Genomic DNA, 26,493 nt, shown 5'->3' on the forward strand with positions numbered 1-26,493 from the left:
GGCCACACTGGTTGGACTGAAGAATCACTGGCCAGGACTTCTCGCTGGGTAGGACTACTTGGCGTTCACATGGCAATTAGTGTCTAATGTCCATCTCACCTCTCACCTCTCTCTCACACTCCCTCCTCGCTATCATTGTCCTTCCCCCGGTCCGCCCTCCTCCTGTCCATTCCTCTCTTGTCCATCCTCCACTCTACCTCTAGGAATCTGTCTCTCTCTTCATGCACCATTTTCTCTCCAAACTGTCTGAACTCTCCAACAATTAGCATTAGAAAACATATTTCTGATTTGGTCATTATTATGGGTATGTGAAAAGTGAAAAGGCAGTTTCATCTTCTTTATGAAGGTATTTACGAACTATTCTACATCTTTAACAATATTATATAATACATTTTTTGTAAAGATTTGACCTTTTCCTTTAATGAATGTGATAACTTATGCTTCTGCCATGTATTTGTCATATCAATATAATGTGAGGTGTATGTTCAGTATCATTTAACCACCTAGCATTTTGTTTGTTTCATTTCCCCAATGGTCTTCACAGTATATAAATGGTTCCCTAGTTTGTTCCGGTACATGGAAGTAGAATATAGTGTAGTCAAAGTGTATCAGTTGCTTGGACTTAATTCATCAACTTATATGTATTATATATTGCCAATATAGGCTCATAAACACCGTTATTATACTCAGATGTTTTTTACCAGTTCAGTTTTAATGCTTGGGTGTTTATGGGCAAAAGAGTGTCCAAAACTCTGTAGGGAAATAATCTGAACCTGAGAAAGGGTACTTGTTGATGCCTTGAAAGTCAAGAAGAATCAATACAAGTGTTGACCGTGAGAACCAGGAGGAGTGGAGGGATATGCAAACAAAGACAAAGGAGTGAGAGAGGGAGGGAGAGGAAGAGAGAGTTAAAATGATCCTCCTTGAACAAATCCTTTTCAATCTGATCAGTGTTCGGGATGGACTAACCAGCTTGGGACTCTGTAGCTTGTGACCAGGTAAGGAAACCTATTCTCCCCCAAAACATTTATTACTCCTTGGGATGGTTGCAAATGTTTTAAAATGTACAAATCTAACCTTCAAGATAATCTGCTTTGCTCTGGCCAAATGGTTGATCGAGCCTGGCTAGAACTCTATTTTAGAAAGATTTCAGATGGAAAGTAAATGTCTTCAAAATTGTAGGGTGCTGTTCTTATTTTCTAGTGAAGTCAGAAAAAGCTAGTATAAAACAATATGTTCAAATTTGTAGGCATAGTTTTTATTGATCTCCCTCAATGTATTATTAGTGTGTTAGAGTGTTAGTACTTTTTTACATAATTGTCAAGACACCTTACCTGGGATTCTACAAATGTCTATAATATGTAACTTGTGAAAAGTATAGGATAAAAGTTTTTCCATGTAAATTAATTATACAATAGTCATATTTTCCATAGGATCATACATGATATTTCAACTACAGTATAATAGAAGCATGATCTGAAACAGTTTGACTTGACAAAGTATTACAAATAGATCAATTGTGACTGCTTGTTTAGGAATTATTTAATTATTTTGGAGTAGCCAGTTGTATTGCTGCAAATGTGCATGTTTGATTTGCATTGGGATTTAAATTTTGTATTGTGTCTTTACTATTGGTCATTTGTATGGTTATTTCTGGAATCTTGTTTGTCTGCATTTTTCTCAAGTTTGTACTTTGGTATTGTGATTATGCTTCTCTATCTATAGAATAAAGAAGTCGATTGAAATGTCATTCATCTGTACATTCGTAGAAAAAAAGGTACTATCTAGAACCTAAAAGGGTTATTCGGCTGTCCCCATAGGAGAACCCATTGAGAGAACCATTGTTGGTTCCAGGTAGAACTCTTTTGGTTACAGGTAGAACCCTCGTTTAAAAAAACGTTTTTTTTTACCATACAAAACAGACACAACATCAACAGCATACAGACGCACACCAACATCCATAACATCAACCCTGACCAGACCCACCGGCTCACACCCCTATCTTCAACTGCTGGATCACTCTCCCCCACGTGGCCTAAACTGCACCATTTTGTTTCTCTCCATCGCCCATGCACTTTCAACATTTAAATAATAAAGCCTTACCATTGTATCAACGATGGAGGATTGATTGATTTTCGCTTTTTAAGTATACTTTTAAAAAAAAGGATTGACAAGAAAAGTATCGTCCAACCCATTTGGTATCTCACTGCACACTCATATGCCATGTCTTGAAATATGCAAACACAAATTAAAAGTACATTTACATTGTAATTCTGACAGCCAACTTTCCAGCTCCGCCCACAACTCCTGGACTTTCTAACATTCCCAGAAGGCCTGGATTATTGAGTCATTGTTAGTTTTACACTTAAGACATGACTCTGCTGTTGTGCTATAGAATTTGTGAATTGTGTCTTGTGTAATAAATTCTATACATTAGTTTATTTAAGTGATAATGCCCGAGAAGCCGGTGTTTGGAGGATGTTATTGGCACGGGTTTTGTTAGGCCCGGGACGAAGTCGAATCTAGCCAAGCTCGACTCGATCCAGTCGTTAAGTCTTTTGTTCTAAATCTATGGACGCGACCCAGTCGTCCGTTTTAATGTTCCGTTGCCATGATGGCTGGCAACATTGTTATCCTTTGCTTGCTAGCTAGCCAACTTTGGCTAACACAGTCACGCCAAACAACAGTGCAGTCAGAATAACGTCAAGTAGCTGCATTTGCTTTTGTTAAAGCTATTTTCAGTGTTTTTTTAAAAAAAACATACATAATATTGAGCTAGTGTGCGATTTCACCTGGCGTAGAACATTTGCTCTCTCGCCAGGCCACTGTTCAGAAAAGATACAGTAGCCAACTCCACAGCTAACACAGTCACTTCAAACTGAAGCTGGAATGACAGCAAACTAGCCTAATTTCAAATCAAATCAAATCAAATTTTATTTGTCAAATTTTTATTTGTCACATACACATGGTTAGCAGATGTTAATGCGTGTCATTTCGTGTTTTCCTATTGACATTTTTTTTGTATATATCCATTGAAATTATGCTGATTCATGATTTTGACTGGCTGAAAAGCTGCCAGCCTATCTGTCTCGTTCCGACTCCTGACTTGTTCATTACCATAGGAGATCAAATTTCTAAATTGAAACAGTGTTGCAAATATCGGAGAGACGGACAGCAATGTTATACAAAATCTCCGCTGATGAAAAACAAATGCTACTCTAAAAGAAATGGGAAATTAGGTCTAGATGCTTTTTACAATGTAGATCTACTATATAAATTGCCTGGCTGGGCTGATAAGACAGTGGATAGCACAGTCAGATGGAACAGAGTAATTAAAAATTTCCACGTCATTGTAATGAATTTCCTCCTCTTCTTCCGAAGAGGAGAGGCGAAACGGATCAGAGGACCAATACGCGGCGTGGTAAGTGTCCGTGGTTCTTTTTAATACGTTAAGGTACACATGAACAACTGACTACAAAAAAACAAGAAATGTGAAAACTCAAAACAGTCCTATCTGGTACAAAGACAGAGACAGGAACAATCACCCACAAACACACAGTGAAACCCAGGCTACCTAAGTATGATTCTCAATCAGAGACAACTAATGACACCTGCCTCTGATTGAGAACCATACTAGGCCGAAACATAGAAATACCCAAATCATAGAAAAACAAACATAGACTGCCCACCCAACTCACGCCCTGACCATACTAACTAAATACAAAACACAGGAAATAAAGGTCAGAACGTGACAGTCATAGATTTAGCTGGTGGTAACTTGTGGAATAGACACCGTCTGGAATGCGGTTTTAACCATTCAGCATCCAGGATTAGACCCACCTGTTGTATAAACTGGATTAAGTGTACATTTTCGTTAACAATAATTTTGTTCGTTATGTTCCAACATTCCCTTCACCTTGAGCCAATATCAGTTATTTGTATGTCTTGGTTCCAGCAGGTTATATACATTTAAGAGATTATCAGTTGGATAAGCTCTCTGCAAGGTTTGTATATCTTACGTATATGAATATCCTTTGACTCAAATAGGGTTCCCTCAAGGGTTGTACATAGATCCCAAAAGGGTTCTCTTATTTGACAGCCGAAGAACCCTTTTGGAACCCTTTTCTCTAAGACCGTAATGCAAAATCACATCGTGATGATTGTTTGACTAGGATACTGAATAGGGGATTTGCCCAAAATACTGAGCAAATATATATTGGACAACAAGGTATTTCCCCAGTACATAAACACTTCAAAGGGATCTTCCACTGTGCCAAGTCAGGTTTGGATAGTGCTCGTTTACAAAGCTCCTACTCATTGGTGTAAAGGACTTAAGTAAAAATACTTTAAACTACTACTTAAATAGTTTTTTGGGGGGGGTATCTGCACTTCACTATTTATACTTTTGACACCCTTTACTTTTACTCCACTACATTCCTAAAGAAAACAATGTACTTTTTACCCCATTCATTTTCCCTGACATTCAAAAGAACTTGTTACATTTTGAATGCTTAGCAGGACTATAAGGGCACAAGGTGAGACCCAGATGCAGACATGGGAGGCAGATGGTTTGAGTCTTTGATATTTATTAAACATTCCAAAAGGGGTAGGCTAGAGAATGGTCGTGGACAGGCAAAAGGTCAAAACTAAATCTAGTTTGTGAATGACAAATGTCATTTTTCCAACAATTGTTTACAGACAGATTATTTCACTTATAATTCACTGTATCACAATTCCAGCGGGTCACAGGTTTACATACACTAAGTTGACTGTGCCTTTAACCAGCTTGGAAAATTCCATAAAATTATGTCCTGGCTTTAGAAGCTTCTGATAGGCTAATTGACATCATTTGAGTCAATTGGAGGTGTACCTCCAAATACACATCAACTCTCCTTCTGTGGACTCCAACTGCTCTTAAATACAACTACAAATACATCAAATACCTAGGTGTCTGGTTAGACTGTAAGCTCTCCTTCCAGACTCACATTAATTATCTCCAATCTAAAATTAAATATAGAATCGGCTTCCTATTTCGCAACACAGCATCCTTCACTCATGCTGCCAAACATACCCTCGTAAATCTGACCATCTTACCGATCCTCGACTTCGGATGTCATTTATAAAATAGCCTCCAACACTCTACTCAACAAATTGGATGCAGTCTATCACTGTGCCATCCGTTTTGTCACCAAAGCCCCATACACTACCCACCACTGCGACCTGTGCTCTCTCGTTGGCTGGCCCTCGCTTCATACTCGTCGCCAAACCCACCTGTAGCACACGCTCCAGCAGGTATATCTCACTGGTCACCCCCAAAGCCAATTCTTCCTTTGGCCTCCTTTCCTTCCAGTTCTCTGCTGCCAATGACTGGAACAAACTGCAAAAATCACTGAAGCTGGAGACTCATATCTCCCTCACTAGATTTAAGCACCACCTGTCTGAGCAGCTCACAGATCACTTGCACCTGTACATAGCCCATCTGCTAACAGCCCATCCAACTACCTCATCCCCATACTGTATTTATTGATTTATCTTGCTCCTTTGCACCCCAGTATCTCTACTTGTACTTTCATCTTCTGCACATCTACCGTTCCAGTGTTTAATTGCTATAGTGTAATTACTTCGCCACCATGGCCTATTTATTGCCTTAACTTCCTTATCTTACCTCATTTGCACTCACTGTATATAGACTTTTTTGTTTACTTTTTTATATTGTATTATTGACTGTATGTTTTGTTTATTCCATGTGTAACTCTGTGTTGATGTTTGTGTCGAACTGCTACGCTTTATCTTGGCCAGGTCGCAGTTGCAAATGAGAACTTGTCACTCAACTAGCCTACCTGGTTAAATAAAGGTAAAATAAAAAAATATAAAACCTGTGGATGTATTTCAAGGCCTACCTTCAAACTCAGTGCCTCTTTGCTTGACATCATGGGAAAATCAAAAGAAATCAGCCCAGACCTCAGAAAATATTTGTAGACCTCCACAAGTCTGGTTCATCCTTGGGAGCATTTTCCAAATTCCTGAAGGTAACACGTTCATCAGTACAAACAGGAGTATGCAAGTATAAACACCATGGGACCACGCAGCCGTCATACCGCTCAGGAAGGAGACGCGTTCTGTCTCCTAGAGATGAACGTACTTTGATGCAAAAAGTGCAAATCAATCCCAGAACAACAGCAAAGGCCCTTGTGAAGATGCTGGAGGAAACAGGTACAAAAGTATATATATCCAGAGTAAAATGAGTCCTATATCAACATAACCTGAAAGGCAGCTCAGCAAGGAAGAAGCCACTGCTCCAAAACCGCCATAAAAAAATCATCTGAAAAAAACATTTGCATCTGCACATGGTGACAAAGATCGTACTTTTTGGAGAAATGTCCTCTGGTCTGATGAAACAAAAATAGAACTGTTTGGCCATAATGACCAACGTTATGTTTGGAGGAAAAAGGGGGAAGCATACTTCCAAAGTTGTGGCAAAATGGCTTAAGGACAACAAAGTCAAGGTATTGGAGTGGCCATCACAAAGCCCTGATCTCAATCCTATAGATAATTTGTGGGCAGAACTGAAAAAGCGAGCAAGGGGGCCTACAAACCTGACTCTGTTACACAAGCTCTGTCAGGAGGAATGGGCCTAAATCCACCCAACTTATTGTGGGAAGTTTTTGGAAGGCTACCCAAAACCTTTGACCCAAGTAAAACAATTTAAAGGCAATGCTACCAAATATTAATTTAGCGTATGTAAATTTCTGACCCACTGGGAATGTGATGAAAGAAATTAAAGCTGAAATAAATAATTCTCTCTACTATTATTCTGACATTTTACATTCTTTAAAGAAAGTGGTGATCCTAACTGACCTTAGACAGGGCATTTTTACTAGGATTGTGAAAGACAGAGTTTAAATGTATTTGGCTAAGGTGTATGTAAACATTCGACTTCAACTGTACACACCAGGGATAATAAGCGACACATGAAGGGTGTGGAGCCAATCACAAGACAGGTGAAACAGATCAGGGTGTGACAAGGACAGGAAAATGGTCCAATTCACCCACTTATCAAGAGAACATCCCTGCTCCTCCCTACTGCCTCTGATTTGGCGGACTCAATAAACACAAATGCTTCATTTGTAAATGATGAGTGTAAATTAAAATCAAGACAACCGTGCCCTCTGGTTTGCCATATATACGGAATTTGAAATGAGTTATACTAAAAGTATACTTAAGTATATATTTTGAATTATATTTACTTTCGATACTGAAGAATGTTTCAAATTAAATGCGTTTAGACTTTTAATCACATTGTACAGTATTTTACTGGGTGACTTTCACTTTAACTTAAGCCATTTTCTGTTAAGGTATCTTTACTTTTAGTCAAAGTATGGCAATGAAGTACTTTTCCCAGCACTGCTTCAACTGTATGAAATGGAATTGTAGTGGTCATGGACAGTTACCAGTGTTTTACTGTACACAGAGTCCATGGGAACTAAGTGTGAAGTCGGACGATCGCCTTGGTTGTGATAACTGGATAATTCCCCAGCATAAGCATATTTCTCAGTCCAATGCCTTCTTTGGATGGGCTTGTGGCCACATGCTTGTGTCAAGGTCATGGCATGACCTTTGACCCAGGCTCATATGTTTGGCACCTTCAAATATTTGACATCTCTACATAGTCGTGGCGATACATAACCAATTCTTGCTTTGTTGATGATATTTCCTATTGGTCATAAGAGTACTGCATTTCACATGGTGTTTTAGAATGAAAGTATGTAAGGCAACACTGTCATAGATTTGTAGATAGTTTCCTTTCCACTATGGATTACAATGAAACATGGGCTTTTCTGCAGCTTCAACTAATCTATAGTCAGATTAAGTGTCTGTGTTTTTATTCTTAACACACTTAATAATGAGCTTTTGAAAGCATGGAATACAACTGTACAGTCCAGAGACACCTGTCCTACAGGATCCCGATAGCTGCCCCGGGGTAAACCGTCACATCGTGTCACGGTTGAGGTTGAGTCAGTGGCACAACCTTTAGACTTTTACTTCAACCCCTGCAGTGAAGTTAACATAGCTCAGCCTATTTTTAGGAAGTGTTTAACGCCAAGCATGCTTATCGACGCCAAAATGAAGGGCCTGTTGAACACATGTTGATGTTGCAGAATTTTTCAACTCCAGTTAACAAAACACTTGTTGGAAACAGCATGGGTCCCACTTATAGTAGACTGTGTCTTACTAATTGCTTGGATGGACAGGTCTGTGGTGGTATACCAATTTGTAAGTTGCTCTGGATAAGAGAGTCTGCTAAATGACTTAAATGTAATGTAAATGTATACTGTAATTGTCCTACGTAGTTTGAAAACAGTGATTTTTAAAACACTATGAGATTCGCGGTGACACTGGGAGTGAGGAAATACCCTCCCTTGGACTAAAAACTCATTGTAGGTTTTGAAAATCATCGTTTTGAAAAACTTGTATTCCTACCATGTCACAGGGAATCATTTTTTTAAAGACCTTTCTTCTCATCTTTTTAACCACAGATCATAGAAACACGCTGTTTTCACTGGGTTGGTGCTGGAGATTTTTAATTTTTTTAAGAACAAGTTAAGTTAGTTAAGAACAAATTATTATTTTCAATGACAGCCTAGGAACAGTGGGTTAACTGCCTGTTCAGGGGCAGAATGACAGATTTGTATCTTGTCAGCTCGGGGATTTGAACTTGCAACTCTTTCGGTTCCTAGTCCAATGCTCTAACCACTAGGCTACCCTGCTGCCCAAATGAAGAATATGAGGTTGAAAACTGGCGCAATTGTCCTTTAAGTTTTGAGAGCGAAAGACGAAAAAAAGGTACAACTAAATTGGAAAATGTCATTGCCTTGATACAGTGTCAGATTTTCAAAGTAGTATTTCTATTTCTATATATCCTTGATATTATATATGAATACATACCCATGATGTGATATGTGGTACTGTTTTAAAACTTTAATTTAGAATCAGGTTAAAGGAAATTGTGTACCATTCGTAGCACCTATACTAAACAATTTTATTTGATGAGAATGTGTTGTGGAAGGCATACCTTGTGGAAAAGTCAACGTGAAATACTGTAAATATCCTATACATTCTACACGTATGGAAACAACGCCTTGACTTTCTGAGGTGAGCAGGCCAGGGCTAATCCTCCGCTCCACCCTCAGGTATTAACCCTGGGAATCCTATTAGTGTGTCAACCTTGGGAGGAAGAAAGTCCCTCCTGGTCAGAAGACTTGGACTTGCCAAGAGGCTCATGGAGGATTCTTTGCGCGTAGCTGGTTGTCCAAAACAATGACTTACCCCATATTTAGTCATTCCATTGAATTAAAGGCAGCGAATAGATTACTTATAGGAAGTGTCAGTGTTCCTGTAAATTGCTCTATGAAGGAGCGGTGGAACAGAAAGATATAAAGAGGTAGAAACATGCGATAATGAGGATTTAAGCAAGACTTGGTAAGGGTCATCAAAAAAACAACCTGTTTTATGCCGGCTCTGAATACATATTTTAGAAGTACCTGATGTTAACGTCGATAGTGCATTTGATCTAGAGTGAGAATCTACGTCCAACATGAATTCAAAGTATAATATTGCTTGTGAACTATAGACATCCGTCTTAATTACAAACATTATAGGTTATGGCTGTTTTGTAACAAATAATGGCATATGAAATTGTATTAAGTCAATTGTATTATCTGGTGACAACCAAAATCTTACATATGGTAAAATGACCAATGATATAGTTCCTTGGTTAAGTAAATTACTAAGGCATGTACACTTTTTATTCTAGCAACAACATTGTATTAGCATGTTGTTACACAATAATGTAAAGGGGTAGTGCGTCACATGATCCAGAGTGCGTTGGATAATAATAATATAATATATGCCATTTAGCAGACGCTTTTATCCAAAGCATTTTTTTATCCAAAGCATTTTTTATGTCTCCGCGTGCAGTATGTAGGAAGTAAGAGGCACTTCCGCGAACCAACGCTAACTAGCGTTAGCGCAATGACTGGAAGTCTACAGGTACGCTAAGATACGGCTTCGCACCTGAGTGCAGTACTGAGAGGACGTTAGTGGTGGTTTCCCGAGCCAATGCTACCTTCCTTCATACTGGAAGGCAGAGACATACAAATGGTATCCACAAGTTCATCTAACTCTGGGTAAGTAGAAAAAGTGCTTAATTGCCAGAATCTCTCACTGCACTGTCGGACTTTTCTGTCATTTCAACAGTAAAACACAAAACAAATCTGTTACACAGCATTAAGGCTGTAGATTGCACTGAATTATGGGTAAAATGCTTAAAAAGTACTGTTATTGAAAATGACTCTAACATGCTGTACTTCTTTATGGTAATAGCTTAGGCCTACTGTAGATTAAAATGATCTGTTTCGGGCACCAACCTCATGCTGTCTGGCGAGACATGAATATCAGACTATTTTATTAAATATCTTCTTGAAGCTGCTGTGAAGTGGAAGAACATTTTCAGAAGCTACTGGGTAGGTACCTTGGCTTGTTTATACACTGCCTTCGGAAAGTATTCAGACCCCTTGACTTTTTTGACATTTTGTTACGTTACAGCCTTATTATAAAATTGAAGGTAGGCCTTGAAATACATTATTCCCCTCATCGATCTACACACAATACCCCATAATGACAAAGCAAAAACAGTTTTTAGACATTTTTGCAAATGTATAAAATAGAAAAATGGAAATTTACATTTACATAAGAATTCAGAGCCTTTACTCAGTACTTTGTTGAAGCACCTTTGGCAGCGATTACAGCAGCGAGTCTCCTTGGGTATTACGCTACAAGCTTGGCACACCTGTGTTTGGGGAGTTTCTCCCATTCTTCTCTGCAGATCCTCTCAAGCTCTGTCAGGTTGGATTGGGAGCGTCGCTGCACAGCTATTTTCAGGTCTCTCCAGAGATGTTCGATCGGGTTCAAGTCCGGTCTCTGGCTGGGCCACCAAAGGACAATCAGAGACTTGTCCCCAATCCACTCCTGTGTTGTCTTGGCTGTGTGCTTAGGGTCATTGTCCTGTTGGAAGGTGAACCTTCACCCCAGTCTGAGGTGCTGAGTGCTCTGGAGCAAGTTTTCATCAAGGATCTCTCTGTATTTGCTCTGTTCATCTTTCCCTTGATCCTGACTAGTCTCCCAGTCCCTGCTGCTGAAAAATTATCTCACAGCATGATGCTGCCACCACCAAGCTTCACTGTAGGGATGGTGCCAGGCTTCCTCCAGAAGTGACACTTGGCATTCATCAGACCAGAGTATCTTGTTTCTCATGGTCTGAGAGTCTTTAGGTGACTTTTGGCAAACTCCAAGCGGGCTGTCATGTGCGTTTTACTGAGGAGTGAGTTCTGTCTGGCCACTCTACCATAAAGGCCTGATTGGTGGAGTGCAGCAAGGTTCTTCCATCTCCACAGAGGAACTCTATAGCTCTGTCAGAGTGACCATGGGGTTCTTGGTCATCTCCCTGACTAAGGCCTTCTCTCCCGATTGCTCTGTTTGGCCAGGCGGCCAGCTCTATGAAGAGTCCACTGTGTTGTTGGGGACCTTCAATGGTAGAAAAAAAAATTGTACCCTTCCCCAGATCTGTGCCTCGACACAATCCTGTCTCTGAGCCCTATGGATAAATCCTTCAACCTCATGGCTTGGTTTTTGATCTGACATGCACTGTCAACTCTGGGGCTTTATATAGACAGGTGTCCTCCTTTCCAAATCATGTCCAATCAATTGAATTTACCACAGTTACCCATCAAGTTGTAGAAACATCTCAAGGATGATCAATGGAAACAGGATACACCTGAGCTCAATTTCGAGTCTCATATCAAAGGGTCTGAATACCTTTGTAAATAAGGTATTTCTGTTTTGTATTTTTTTAAATTCATTTGAGAAAAACTATTAAAACTATTAAAACCTTTTTTCTCTCGCTTTGTCGTTATGTGGTATTATGTGTAGATTGCTGAATATTTTATTGAATCCATTTTAGAATAAAGCTGTAACGTAACAAAATGTGGAGGAAGTCAAGGGGTCTGAATACTTTCCGAAGGCCCTGTAAGTATCTTTATTACGAACCAACATTGAATTGCTGCATGTTTTCTTAGCTAGTTAGTTGGCTAATGTTGACACAAGCCCTTTCGATCGGCTCTAAAATGCTCGTAAATGTCTTACTCTGTGCGACCTAGAAAGAAATCAGACAGATAATAATTGTTGTAATGATAGGCTTTGCTGTACCGCAGCCTCTGAGTGCAGTAGGGAATCAACTGAGCACAGATCCGGGACCCATTATGTTTTCACTATTACTACAGAGAAATGGCTTGTTTTTAGCAATTCAAAAGACATGACCGTTGGATAAGACTCATAGTGTTGTGCCTGCCAACCACTGGGCAGCTCTATCACAGTGTCACCGGAGGTAGCAAGAAGCATATCCAATTTATTTTCCTCCCAGGATTATATTTCAAGTAGGATTGCAGCCTACACAAAAAAATAACTAATATTGCTAGCCATCTGGATGTCACTGTGATACAGTCTACTCAATGAGGAGAGCATGAATGGCAACAACACCGGCACAGTATTCTCCTTAGCTGTCACAACCCTGTGTGACATACAATTGAAGTCGGAAGTTTACATACACCTTAGCCAAATACATTTAAACTCTGTTTTTCACAATTCCTGACATTTAATCTGAGTAAAAATTCCCTGTCTTAAGTCAGTTAGGATCACCACTTTATTTTAAGAATGTGAAATGTCAGAATAATAGTAGAGCGTGATTTATTTCAGCTTTTATTTCTTTCATCACATTCCCAGTGGGTCAGAAGTTTACATGCAATCGATTAGTATTTGGTAGCATTGCCTTTAAATTGTTTAACTTGGGTCAAATGTTTTTAGAAGCCTCCCGCAAGCTTTCCACAATATGTTGAGTGAATTTTGGCCCATTCCTCCTGACAGAGCTGGTGTAAATGAGTCAGGTTTGTAGGCCTCCTTACTCGCACATGCTTTTTCAGTTCTGCCCACAAATTTTCTATGGGATGGAGGTCAGGGCTTTGTGATGGCCACTCCAATACCTTGACTTTGTTGTCCTTAAGCCATTTTGCCACAACTTTAGAAGTATACTTGGGGTCATTATCCATTTGGAAGACCCGTTTGCGACCAAGCTTTAACTGATGTCTTGAGATGTTGCTTCAATATATCCACATAATTTTACTCCTCATGATGCCATCTATTTTGTGAAGTGCACCAGTCCCTCCTGCAGCAAAGCACCCACACAACATGATGCTGCCACCCCGTGCTTCACGGTTGGGATGGTGTTATTTGGCTTGCAAGCCTCCCCCTTTATTCTCCAAACATAACATTGGTCATTATGGCCAAACAGTTCTATTTTTGTTTCATCAGACCAGAGGATATTTCTCCAAAAAGTACAATCTTTGTCCCCATGTGCAGATGCAAACCGTAGTCTGGCTTTTTATGGCGGGTTTGGAGCAGTGGCTTCTTCCTTGCTGAGCGCCCTTTCAGGTTATGTCGATATAGGACTCGTTTTACTGAGGATATATATACCTTTGTACCTGTTTCCTCCAGCATCTTCACAAGGCCCTTTGCTGTTGTTCTGGGATTGATTTGCACTTTTCGCACCAGAGTAAGTTTATCTCTAGGACACAGAACGCGTCTCCTTCCTGAGCGGTATGACGGCTGCGTCGTCCCATGGTGTTTATACTTGCGTACTATTGTTTGTACAGATGAACGTGATACCTTCAGGCGTTTGGAAATTGCTCCCAAGGATGAACCAGACATGTGGAGGTCTACAATTGACTGATTTATTTTGATTTTCCCATAATGTCAAGCAAAGAGGCACTGAGTTTGAAGGTAGGCCTTGAAATACATCCACACGTACACCTCCAATTGACTCAAATGATGTTAATTCGCCCATCAGAAGCTTCTAAAGCCATTTTTCCAAGCTGTTTAAAGGCAAAGTCAATTTAGTGTATGTAAACTTCTGACCAACTGGAATTGAGATACAGTGAATTATAAGTGAAATAATCTGTCTGTAAACAATTGTTGGAACAATTACTTTGTGTCATGCACAAAGTAGATGTCCTAACCGACTTGCCAAAACTATAGTTTGTTAACAAGAAATTTGCGGAGTGGTTGAAAAACGAGTTTTATTGACTCCAACCTATGAGTATTTAAACTTCCGACTTCAACTGTATACGTAGCTGTCTTATTTGTATTTGTTCAATGCCTCAATTGATTTCATAAGCTATATTGGATATATGGCTGTACTGGTTCGAATCCACCCAAGATGATGAACCCTGAAGATGGGACAAAGGACATGATGACAAGGTGGCCCAGGGGAAGACAGCTGTTCTCAACCCTCACTGAGTTTGATTGAAGACGTCTAGTGAGGTAAGTACACACACACACACACACACACACACACACACACACACACACACACACACACACACACACACACACACACACACACACACACACACACACACACACACACACACACACACACACACACACACACACACAACACCTGCTTGATATGTCCCTTGTCACCTATCTTTTTACCCACAGACTAACAGCCCTGGTGCTCTCTGTCTCTCGTTCAGCTCTTTCTTTTTCTCTGCCTGTCTTAGGGGTGAGAAGAGCTGACAAATCAAAACTGAGGATTGTTACGGCGCCCCATGAGGAACACTCGCTGACTTCTCTCTCCTGGATGATCTCCTGCCCAAACTGTCCCGTTGTGTTTCACTGCCTCTAAACACCGTTACACCAAATAGTTGCCCTGATTACCATAGATCTAGGATTGTACCCCACACCCCACTCATAATATAGTTTTTAAAAACACCCCACACAAAATATAGTTTTTTCGTGTGTTTTAATTGTGCTCTTACTTGTTTAAATATGTGTTAACTGTTCTTACTTCTGTTGTCAATTCTGTTAATGTTGTTATCAGTTTGAATAAACGTATTTTATGCACAAATGTATTGTTTTTCTTACATTTATTGCGGCTTTCAGGGAGATTTTCACTGTACGTTTACAGCATTATACTGGCGCCAGTGTTGTCAGCTTAATACTGCAATTTTGCTGACATATATTTGACAGTACTATTTTCCTTACTGTAAAAAATTACATCATCCCCTTACAGAAGGGATGCTGTAATATGTTTTACGGTAAGGAAAATAGTACCGTCAAATATCACAGCATCACGGCTGTAAAGCAAAATTACAGTATTCATCTGGCAACTCTTGAGGCCAGTATAATGCTGTACATTTACAGGGGAAAGTTTTACTGTGTATCCCTTTAATAAGTGCTTAGTAATGACCTAGTAAAGGAGTTGTGAGTTATTTTCACATCCTATTTCCACCTGTCTGACAATAAAAACTGCTTAACAACAGGTGTCAAAATGTGTAATTACAAAAAAATGATCAAAACTATCAGAACATGTTAATACAATGTTGTTACTAGGGTAATTGCAGCATTACTTACTATACAAGTTTAGAGCAAGTTAACGTAAAGTGTGACCCCGCAACGTAGTCCAAACAGTGATATTACCCCAGGAAAAAAAACAAATACTCTGTGGTTGTTAATATGATGACGCACGAATCATGTGTGACGCACAAACGCTTCAAAGGCCATGTCTGATTACGCTAGTGTGTTAAAGTGAGTGAAAACAGATGGTGGAGAGTTCATTTGCAGATGAATGTGTCATCCATGCGCTACATCTGTTGCAACACATCCAGTAGCGTCGAATGCCTCATTAAAACATGCTGGGGAAAAACGACTGAGTTTATTCGACCACATTTAAAAAAAAATCCACTTTAGAAGTTGAAATATAGCATGCTGACATCTCAAGAATTGCCAACTTGATAAAAGTATGTTTTATGTATTATTCAGAATATACTGTATCCGATTAAAGGTATGCTCCATGATGTGACGTAGATGCAGAAAGTAAACAGCATAGTGGGTCAATTTCCTCAACAACGAAGAGCGTTGATGTGCGAGGCTCAGCTTCTCTGCTCTTTTGGTCCCGTGGCTACTGTGTGAGAGCGAAGTGTTGCATCTCGCCCATCTCAATATCTGTGGTGCTGCTTGTGGCAACGTCATTTCGCTGAGACTACCTTTAAATACATCTGGATTAAGAATGACTAATGTGACAAATCGATCAACTCTCAATAATCTGATGAAAATATAGGACTGGGGATTATATTTTAAGAAGCAGGCCGTGGCCTATCGGTAGGTGAGAGGCTTTATTAGGCAGTGTCCTTGAGAAATCTGCTACCTTCTCCTGGTTTTTCCTCACTGACCCTCAATTCAGGAACTGTTGGATTAGTTGAGGCTTTATACCTACTCTTAGAATTGTTTTGCAGTCAGGTGGTTTGGTGGATGTCAATCTCTGACTACACATTACAAATGACATAAACATGAACTCTAACAAGGCTAATTGTTAAATGCTGTTCCCCAGATTAAAAAAAAGGTTATTTCCCATTACTGTACGTTGTAACTCGGGGCTACTGTGCTATCGTAGTCTGTACCCACCTCCTCAATAACACGAGGACTATTTGTGTCTCTTTCAATATATTTTATTTTGGTGGTCTCAGACAACTGTTCCCGTTGTTCCAGTATGAATAACCTCCTAACCCTGCGTAGTAAACTGCCTGTCGGTCCACATGAAAATGAAAACCATCATTCATTAACTGCATCCTGCTGGCTGCCTTGTAATCGAATTACACTGCCCAGGGGGGTTCTCAGCTGTTGGCGTCATTCACTCCAAGCCATTGCTGGCTCGTTGAAAACCAATAGCGGTGACTGATTGACTACATCATTGTAGTTGAATTGCTTATGATCCTAGCTCCATTACTCCCCACCGCTGCTGTGCTCGTGTCCTGTCATCGCCATCCTATTGCACTGTACTGTTCAGTGAATCAATGTCTGATCATGCCCTCGCATATTGCTGTTGTTGTCTATTCACTGAAGTGATAGCACAAGGTTTGAAATCAATCGTATTTCCCAAGACTTAGTATTTCCATAGAATGACTTATCGCCTTTGTCTTTTCCTTCCAGATGAGATGGATGGATAGAAGACGGCTAGAAACGGATTCGTTTGGCTGCCGATCACAAGAGGCCCGCTGTGCCCAAAGGGATCACCGGGATGTGGACACCTCGACAGCTATTTGTCCCGTTATGGAGCCAACGTGCATTGTTTGATACAGCGACATGGCGATGAAGCACTAACAGCTTTAGCAGAGAGACAAGGTCCTGCGTGCTGCAATATTTCTCTAAGAAATTGACCCTGTTGTACAGGGGATTTGGGGATTTATTTTGCCATGTGTCAAATCAGCTTGCCAGCCGTCCCACGTGACAGACTCCCTTGACAGGAGAGAAGCGAGACGTCGACCAAAGATGGCCGACAACGCCATCCCACCCCTGATGCTTTTGTCTACAGGGCAAACGCGTTGGGGTGGAGTACTTCCAGGTTTCATCCTACCCTCTTTCCCTCTTTTTTCTCTACTCCTCTATACTCTCATATCTTCCTCAACGGCTGCTGTTAGTTTGCCGGGATTAGACTATGACTATGGAGCCCAGCCCAAGTTTGTTTGCACCCCAATTCCAGCGGATGCAGACCCCAGCTGCTTCACACCAGGCGGGGCAGCACACGGACCTGTCCACGACAGACCCAGCAGTAATGGGCATCATGGACCTGCTGCAGGGGCGCCCAATGGTAACGGCAGGAGGCCGATGGGAATGGGGATGGGGATTGGAATATCAGACGAGGCCAAATCCACCATCCTGCACCTTCGCGAGAGCCTGGTGCGGCAAAAGGAGACCATCTTAGACCAACGGGAGACGATCAGGGAACTGACTGCCAAGCTGACCCTCTGTGAGGGCTTTGGCCGGGGAGTGGGTCATCACGATGACCATCACGACGACCACCATGGAAACGCGCGTCACAACTCCCATCACCCGAGCTCGCATCACTCCTACCATGACACTGACCACCACGGGGACCCACACTACCCACTGAACAATGGGCACCGATCAGACCCACACCACAGAGGGAAGGATAACTCTGGGAGCAAGCATGGGGCCTTCTCCCCTGAGCAGACTAGGAAAACGCTACAGACACTCAAGGAGAGGCTGGAGAACTTGCAGGTGAGTGGGAACAGGATCAAAGGATGAGTAGGAAAAGGAATAGGAAGCTTATTTGCCCTTTGTGTGAATAGAGGTAATCTTGTGCATCACTACGGGGCACTGTTTGTCTCCGTCCTGACCTGAAATTAAGCAGACAAAGGGCGTTCCGGCTTTCTCCCACGCCGTGAGGATATAAGTGGCCTACATCCCAAATTCCATCCACGTGTGTGCGTATGAAGACCTAAATTGATGCCGTCTTGCACTAATGCAATGGGAATTCATGAAGCCTAGGAGAGGGTCCTGTTGAGTGATTGTATGACATATGACTGTTGACACTAACAACCAACCGAACACAGTTTGTTTATTTTATTGCGTGAATGAAGTTCCTTTATAGATACAAAAATCAAACTTAACTGACCACTATTTTTGGGGGATTATGAAAGATGACTGTTTTATTCTAATGATTTCTGTTTCTCATTATGAACCAGCTGTGTTTAAAGTGATTCTAACACTCCATAATGAATTGTAAGACCTGCTATAAGACTTGGTATACAGTCTAAGACAAAAAGGTGCTATCTAGAACTTCAAAGCGTTCTTCGGCTGGCCCCATAAGAGCCAGCCGAAGAAATAACTATTTTGGGTTCCAGGTAGAACCCTTTACACAGAGGGTTCTACATGAACAAAAAGGGTTCTCCTATGGGGGCAGCCGAAGAGCTCTTTTGGAACCCTTTACTCTAAGAGTGTCGGCATTAATAACACTTGTTAATACTGGTGGTTCATTGAAAGTAGATGCCGACCGATATAGTGTTTTACAGCAGGGAGAATTAAAAGTGAACATTTTTCACACTGAGTTCTCTTAGATTGCCAACCAAAAGAGCAGTTGTCCCCCAAAAATGTCTTCAAATGTTGCTTGCTTACATTGTGACAATAATGACCATGAGAATGGCCGTAAGTGTTCAGATAACACTGAGATTCACTTTCTTCATCCTATTTATTGAATATCGGTTATCGGTGGATTTATCGGCCTTTATCGAAACATCGGTTAAAGGCCAATATTGGCCAATAATATAGATGAAACCATATATTTGTCAGGCTCTAAAAATATACTGTTATCAAATATTCTTGCTATAAGACATCAGATAGGCTTATAGCCTTAATAACACATAATAACACTGGTGGTTCATAGAGAAAGGGTTACACAGAAACCTTTGCCTTTAGGGTGTTAGACAAAGACAGTACAGCTGAGATTGGAGCTCTGTCACATAACAGGGACGTCTATGCCGCGAACCGGTTTCCAAGTGTTGCAGGGCTCTAGACACCTTCAATGCCAATTAGCATCATCCATGGTGATGAGCTAATAATCTTGGTGTGCTCTGGCACTGACTAAAGCCGGATTTGATCAGAGACACTGACAGAAGTAGAGGGAGGGAAGGAAGGAAGGAGGTTTTCCAGGGAGGGAGGAGCCGACTTTAGTATTATTTCATTTATCTGCCCACTTGGAGAGATTAGGGGCAGCACAATATGGCCGAAGGAAGCAACCCAGAATGGGCTGAAGTAGAAGAGGTGTCTAAAGAACAAACAAAAAAAACAGCTCTTTAAAAGTCCTATTATGGAAATAAATTACCATGGATATGCTCCAGAAAGTGTTAATTACCAAGCACATGGACTAATAATAAGGTATGCAAACATTTCCTATTATAACTATTATTAATTATCTCTCTTTCTCCAGGCCAGGAATTCCTCCAGCTCCTATTCAAGCTCACTGAGAGACCTCCTGCAACGTAAAATCAATGCACTTGAGAAGCAGCTCAACAATCACTACGGTGGGCATCATGATTATGGTCACCATGACGACTACCACGATGACCACCATGACGACCACCACGATGGCCATCCGGACGACCACCACGACGACCACCATGAACCTAGTCACCGCGATGACCACCACGATGATCATCACGATGACCAACATGGACCGGGTCACCACGACGACCACCATGATGACTATCACGACACCCACACCCCCACCCCCACCCGCTACAACAACCGCCCCAACAACCGTCAAAACAGTCACCATGATGACCATCACTATGACCGACACTATGACCGCCATTATGATCGTAGCCACGGCCGCCATGACACACACCATAATGACCACCATGACGATCACCATGACGACCATCCTGATGATCATCACGACGACCACCACGATGATCTTCACGATGACCACCGTGAAAACGGTGATGACCACCGTGAAAACGGTGATGACCACCAAGGCAATGACGACCATGGCCATCGTCCTCGTCCAGCCTATAACAGCAAGCCACCACCTCCATTACCTCTTGGCCGTGGACACAACAAGCTGGAAACTGTGCTGAGCCACCTTAACCACAGGAACTCTAACCCTGGTATTGAAACTCTCTGATAAATAACCCACTTTGCCATTGTATACTCTTGTCCGATTTATATCATGCATTCCAAGTTGTAGCTGTAGGTACAGACATAGTCAGTGCAAGAGGCGCCACTACAGTCCCTGGTTTGAATCCAGTCTGTATCACATTCGGCCATGATTTGGAGTTCCATAGGGCGGCGCACAATTGGCCAAGCATCGTCTGAGTTTGGCCTGGATAGGCCGTCATTGTAAATAAGATGTTGTTCTTAACTGACCTGCCTGGTTAAATAAAGGTTCAATAAAATAAAAAACATATACGCTACCGTTCAAAAGTTTGGGGTCACTTAGAAATGTCCTTGTTTTTGAAAGAAAAGCACATTTTTTTGTCTATTAATTAAAATAACATCAAATTGATCAGAAATACAGTGTAGTCATTGTTCATGTTGTAAATGACTATTGTAGCTGGAAACGGCAGATTTGTAATGGAATATCTACATAGGCGTACAGAGGCACATTATCAGCAACCGTCACTCCTGTGTTCCAATGGCACCTTGTGTTAGCGAATCCATGTTTAGAATTTTGAAAGGCTAATTGATCATTAGAAAAACATTTTGCAATTATGTTAGCACAGCTGAAAACTGTTGTACTGATTAAAGAAGCAATACAACTGGCCTTCTTTAGACTAGTTGAGTATCTGGAGCATCAGCATTTGTGGGTTCGATTACAGGCTCAAAATGGCCAGAAACAAAGAACTTTCTTCTGAAACTCAGTCTATTCTTGTTCTGAGAAATGAAGGCTCTTCCATGCGAGAAATTGCCAAGAAACTGAAGATCTCGTACAATGCTGTGTACTACTCCCTTCACAGAACAGCGCAAACTGTCTCTAACCAGAATAGAAAGAGGAGTGGGAGGCCCCGGTGCACAACTGAGCAAGAGGACAAAAACATTAGAGAGTCTAGTCTGAGAAACAGACGCCTCACAAGTCCTCAACTGGCAGCTTCATTAAATAGTACCTGCAAAACACCAGTCTCAAAGTCAACAGTGTAGAGGCGACACTGGGATGCTGGCCTTCGAAGAACACAGACACTGGCAAATTACTTTAATTTCACTTCCTCAGCTGTTCGTTGCTCATATTTTGCTGTTTTGTATTCCAACAGGTACCCGGAAAAAGCCAAAGAGTCCGGATGCTTTCCAGATTGGCTTCCCTATGCGCACTAACTACATGTATGGAAGGATAAAAAAGACCCTACTCATTGAAATCTTCACCCTCACTGTCTGCCTCTGGATAAAAGGGGGATCAGGGCCTGGCCTCGGCACGCCCTTCTCCTACTCTGTCCCGGGACAGGCCAACGAACTGGTTCTGATCGAATGGGGCAACAATCCCATGGAACTACTGGTTAACGACAATGTAAGAGCATGATTGCATATTTAGCATATTTTCACATTGTGCCCCGAGTGACCAATTTGTGAAGATATACTGTACATTCTCACTTCTTACACACATACAGTGCATTCGGAAAGTATTCAGACCCCTTGATTTTTTTCCACATTTTGTTACATTACAGCCTTATTCTAAAACATATTAAATCGTTTCTCCCCCCTCATCAATCTACACACAATACCCCATAATAACAAAGCAAAAACAGGTTCTGACAAGGAGTGTTTGAACATTCTTATCAACATTTTAAGTAAGCATATGTTATCAGTCAGTTGTCCCATTGGCAGCGCAAGTGGAAAATCAATCACCTCAAGGCAAGCAAGCTTACACTTCAGTGGCAGGTGACTCCATTCTCATCCAATCAGGCACCAGATTTCGATTTATCGCCTGTCCTCAAGGAACGAGGCAGGGGGCAGTTGTGACAGTTACAGTTCACCTGGATCCTGCTATCACCCCATCTTTCCCCCTTAGAGACAGTGGCCCTATCCTCATCTATCATCCTCCCTAATGGCATAAGACCTCAGAGGGCAAAGGGCAAGCAGCTTACCTAGCACAGTCATGTGGAGAGGCGTCCCATGACAGGGTGGACGCGGGGATAGACACATGGTCCAGGCCCATACTATACCTGTGCATGAGTCAGGGTTTCTCCCAGACAAGAGGGGATTTGGTGGTTCAACCTGGGAGATGCCTAGCTATGGCACCTGAAGGCTGTTGTTATGAGCTGACACAAAAGGAAGAAAATGACATTACTTGAAATGCGATGGCTATTTGTACATATTCACAAAACCGGACAAATCTTTCATAAAATGTCTCCCTAAAAAACAATATTTGTGTTGAATTTTTTCAAAATGTCCACGACAATGACACTACAGTCAGCCAATGAACCAATCAATTAACCTAGTAATAATCTCTTTCTCCGAACAGAACATTGCCCTTTTCTCTTACGGAAATATTTTGTTTGGACTCTTTGGCTTGAGCCAATTAATCAATCAATCAGCCAATCATGCAATTATTTAATCAAACCAGTGACTCTATTTCTCTGCACAGGCAGTGACGTTGCCCATGGCTATGACGGATGGGAAGTGGCACCACCTGTGCATGACATGGTCGTCACACGATGGGCATTGGGAGGCCTTCCAGGATGGCGTCAAAAGGGGGTCTGGAGAGAACCTATCTGCATGGCATCCCATCAAGCCTGGTGGAGTCTTTATTCTGGGCCAGGAACAGGTACAACTATACGTTTTCTCGCTATGAATTTGCATTCTCAAAGTTCTGAAGAACATATAAAACGCTGGGATAGGAACTGAAATTTCAAACAGCAGTACTGGATCCCACGGCTGCCTCCAAATGTGACCAGCAGGGAATTGCCTGTCACAATTCCCAATTTTGGGCTTTGCAGAATACAAAAAGTGGTTAATACAATCATGTTAAAGATGATTATCATTTAGTTGTGTCCTGAGAAGACACAGGCTATTGCGAAAAAATAAGCTTAGAAATCATCTTCAGCATTAATAAGCAACTACTATTTTTTTCCCTACTTTGCAACTACTAGCATGTTAGCTAACCCTTCCCCTAACCCTAACCCATAGCCTAGCTAATGTTAGCCACCTAGCTGACGTTAGCTTTAGCCACCTAGCTAACATTAGCCACAGCATATCATATGAATTGAAATTCATAACATTTCATACTAAATGGATGATGGACATCCACAAATTAATTCATACCATATGAAATGTAACATATCAAACTAAATGCAGTGTCCCAGATTTACATTCACTATGTTACGTCTACCCCTGAGTCCAGGTTGGAGCATCTGCTAAATGACTCAAATGTAAATATAAAATGACTGATCCCTCTGAAACATATTACAGCTTAAACTGTTGCTAATGCTTCAAATTCATCACTCAGTTTGGTCTTCCTTGGGAGATCCACTCTGACCGGGGCTCTGAATGTCATGTCTAGTGAGTTCCGGGAAGTGACTGATGATTTAGGCCACAAATAAAAAGTTACCATAAAATGGTTTTAAGTACGAGGGTTGATTGATCTGAACGGCCTAGTTTTAGAACGTAGTTGGCGGGTTAACCAACCTTGCTTTGAAGGGGTAAAAAGGTGGAAAACTCAAAGGCGAGACAAGTCTGTTTAAATAATTGTGTATGGATCTTTTATTGTGGTATATCTAGTACTTTTACATATTTTGTGGGCCTTTAGTCTTAACAATTACCCTGTGTTTTCCTAACAGGATACCCTAGGTGGCCGATTTGACGCCACCCAGTCCTTCGTGGGCGAGATGTCAGACCTCCAGTTGTGGTCCCGCGTTCTCACACCCAATGAAATCTATAGCCAGGCTTCCTGCGGAGGTCACCTGGCGGGTGACCTCATCTCCTGGACAGAGGCAGTGGTCGAGCTTCACGGCGGGGTCACCAAATACCCCTTTGACCCCTGCCACTAAGGACTACCCCACCCTGATGTTATTTAACGAGCTGTCTGGTGTGGCAGCAGGGCTCTGTGCACTACGCTGCAGACACATGACAGGCCCTTAGCAACAACCAGGCTGGCCCTTCTGCAATTTTGCCATCCCTTTCCTCTCTGTTCTGCCTTCCCCCTCGCTGGGCCGAGGAACTGGGAAGACTTTAAAAGAGCAAAGGCTGGATTTAACTGAATGGCCATGACCGCTGCTCCTCCCGGGATCCAATACCGGTAATAGGATTCCCTGTCTTTAAATGGGTCCACCCATGTTTGCCTCGGGCCTTAGTAAAAGCCCTTCATCAGTCAGGTGTTCAAAGAATCATAACATTTTACTGGGACATATTATGCCGGGATATGGTTCTCAAAATCCTAACACTCCAGATGTTATTTGTTCGTCTTTCTGTTTTTTTTTTTTGCTGGCGAGCAGGACGATACCAGTGACTAAAAGGAACGCACTGAGGCAGAATGCTCATAAACCAACCGTGGACAATATGGAATGAACAAACTAAAGGCACTCAAAACAGCCACATCGATGGCAAGTGTATGAGTTGGAAGACAATGATTTGATGATTGAATGTGATGAATGTGAGGTACTACATTGTATTTTTTTGTACATGAAGATGGAGGATCTCATCTATGGTTGTAGTTTTTTTTTTGGAGGGGGGGGGGTTAGGCCTGTCTCAACTCTACCTTTCACGCAAAAATGTTAGAGGACTATTTTATACTACTGTGTTGTACACACGTGCAACGTTCCATTTCATTTTTCAGATGAATTTAGCTCTACCAATATCAACTGATCAACACTCACCTGGATTGTAATTTCTATCAGTGTGTCTGAAATGGCTGCCAGGTTTTATGAAACACCCGAGTTGAAGTTGTGGATATGAGCCCGCATAAATACAGGTTAACTGCCTGTCAAGAGGTCCTAAGCTAATGCTGACATCTCCATTGTAATCTTGTGGTTATACAGGCAGATTTACCTGACAAATAGAGCTCGGATCTAGATCCAGACTATTTCCGTGTTGTCATAGCAGACACATGCTCTTAAATACATTCACGCATGAATGCACATGCACTCAAAACAGCTTGGGGAAGAAAAACAATTCTGTAATGCTCTAAAAGGCTTATTTTCAAAGTCAACCTCATCCAATTTTGGTTTTTATTAATTGGGTCCTGTGTTTTTTATGCATGTAAAATGCTTATAAAAATAGGTTTAAAAAATATATAGCCTGTCTTGAATATCAACTGTCAAAAATCATAAACAAATACAAACCATTCATTTTCTTTTAAATATAAGCATTTTACACAACAACACATCCTTTCCTTGTCTATCCTTTCACTGTGGTCAACCCTTTTCTGTCTGTAAAAGCATTCAAATTAGGAATTGATTTAGTTGTATTTGCTTACTCACCCCCATTTCACTGTGGGCTATTAAGTTCGGAATGTCTATGTCTCATTGAATCACATGAACACTGATCGTAAAAGGGTCATCTGTTGTTGCCATGGTGATAGTATAGAGCTTAGCTGGACATGCCCCCCTGACCACTAATAATCATTACAACCATTACAGGACACAACAATTACAGTGGGTGACAAGTTGAGCATTATAAAAACCCATGCTCCCATTTTCCTGTTAGTGGGCCAAATGTATGTGAAGTAAAACAAACAATTATGTTTCTCATTTGTGACAAATAAAAAATACTATTGATTCATTAATGAATGCTAATACAACTGGATATAATTCAGGTTAAAAAGCATTGAATGCAGTTGTATAATCTGAATCTATGTTGCTTCCATAACGTTTGCTTAATCTCGCCTTTGGTATACATTTTAATCTGTATATAAAGACACACTCAATAGTTTTTTTTCTTTCTTGTCTGTAAATATTGAACAACCTTTTATTTATTAATTCTTGTGTGTTTGGTCAAAAGTCCCTTTCCTTTGTGTGTAAGCCAAAAACATGTCAAATGAATTGTAAAACTTAAATGAGGAATACATGAATAAAACTCTGTTAAATATGTTTCAATAAA

At 41.1% G+C, this 26,493-nt stretch overlaps 1 protein-coding gene across 1 annotated transcript; it reads left to right on the plus strand.

Annotated features, from left to right (window-relative positions):
- LOC118399043 (neuronal pentraxin-2-like) lies at positions 1 to 26,493 on the plus strand. The gene is made up of 6 exons (XM_035794806.2): positions 1 to 998; positions 17,101 to 18,189; positions 19,898 to 20,576; positions 21,717 to 21,967; positions 23,045 to 23,224; positions 24,237 to 26,493. Exons 2-6 carry the CDS (start codon positions 17,440 to 17,442, stop codon positions 24,444 to 24,446), a joined length of 2,070 nt encoding a protein of 689 aa, XP_035650699.1. The 5' UTR covers positions 1 to 998; positions 17,101 to 17,439; the 3' UTR covers positions 24,447 to 26,493.

Source organism: Oncorhynchus keta, chromosome 20 (assembly GCF_023373465.1).
Source record: "Oncorhynchus keta strain PuntledgeMale-10-30-2019 chromosome 20, Oket_V2, whole genome shotgun sequence".
In the NCBI taxonomy this organism is placed as follows: Eukaryota; Metazoa; Chordata; class Actinopteri; order Salmoniformes; family Salmonidae; genus Oncorhynchus; species Oncorhynchus keta.

Excerpts from the sequence above, each read along its gene's own strand:
- LOC118399043 (XM_035794806.2), top strand. The coding sequence starts at position 17,440 with ATGGCCGACAACGCCATCCCACCCCTGATGCTTTTGTCTACAGGGCAA. Across the intron at positions 21,968-23,044 it reads AACTACTGGTTAACGACAAT|GCAGTGACGTTGCCCATGGC; the intron begins GTAAGAGCATGA and ends TTCTCTGCACAG. Across the intron at positions 23,225-24,236 it reads TTATTCTGGGCCAGGAACAG|GATACCCTAGGTGGCCGATT; the intron begins GTACAACTATAC and ends TTTTCCTAACAG.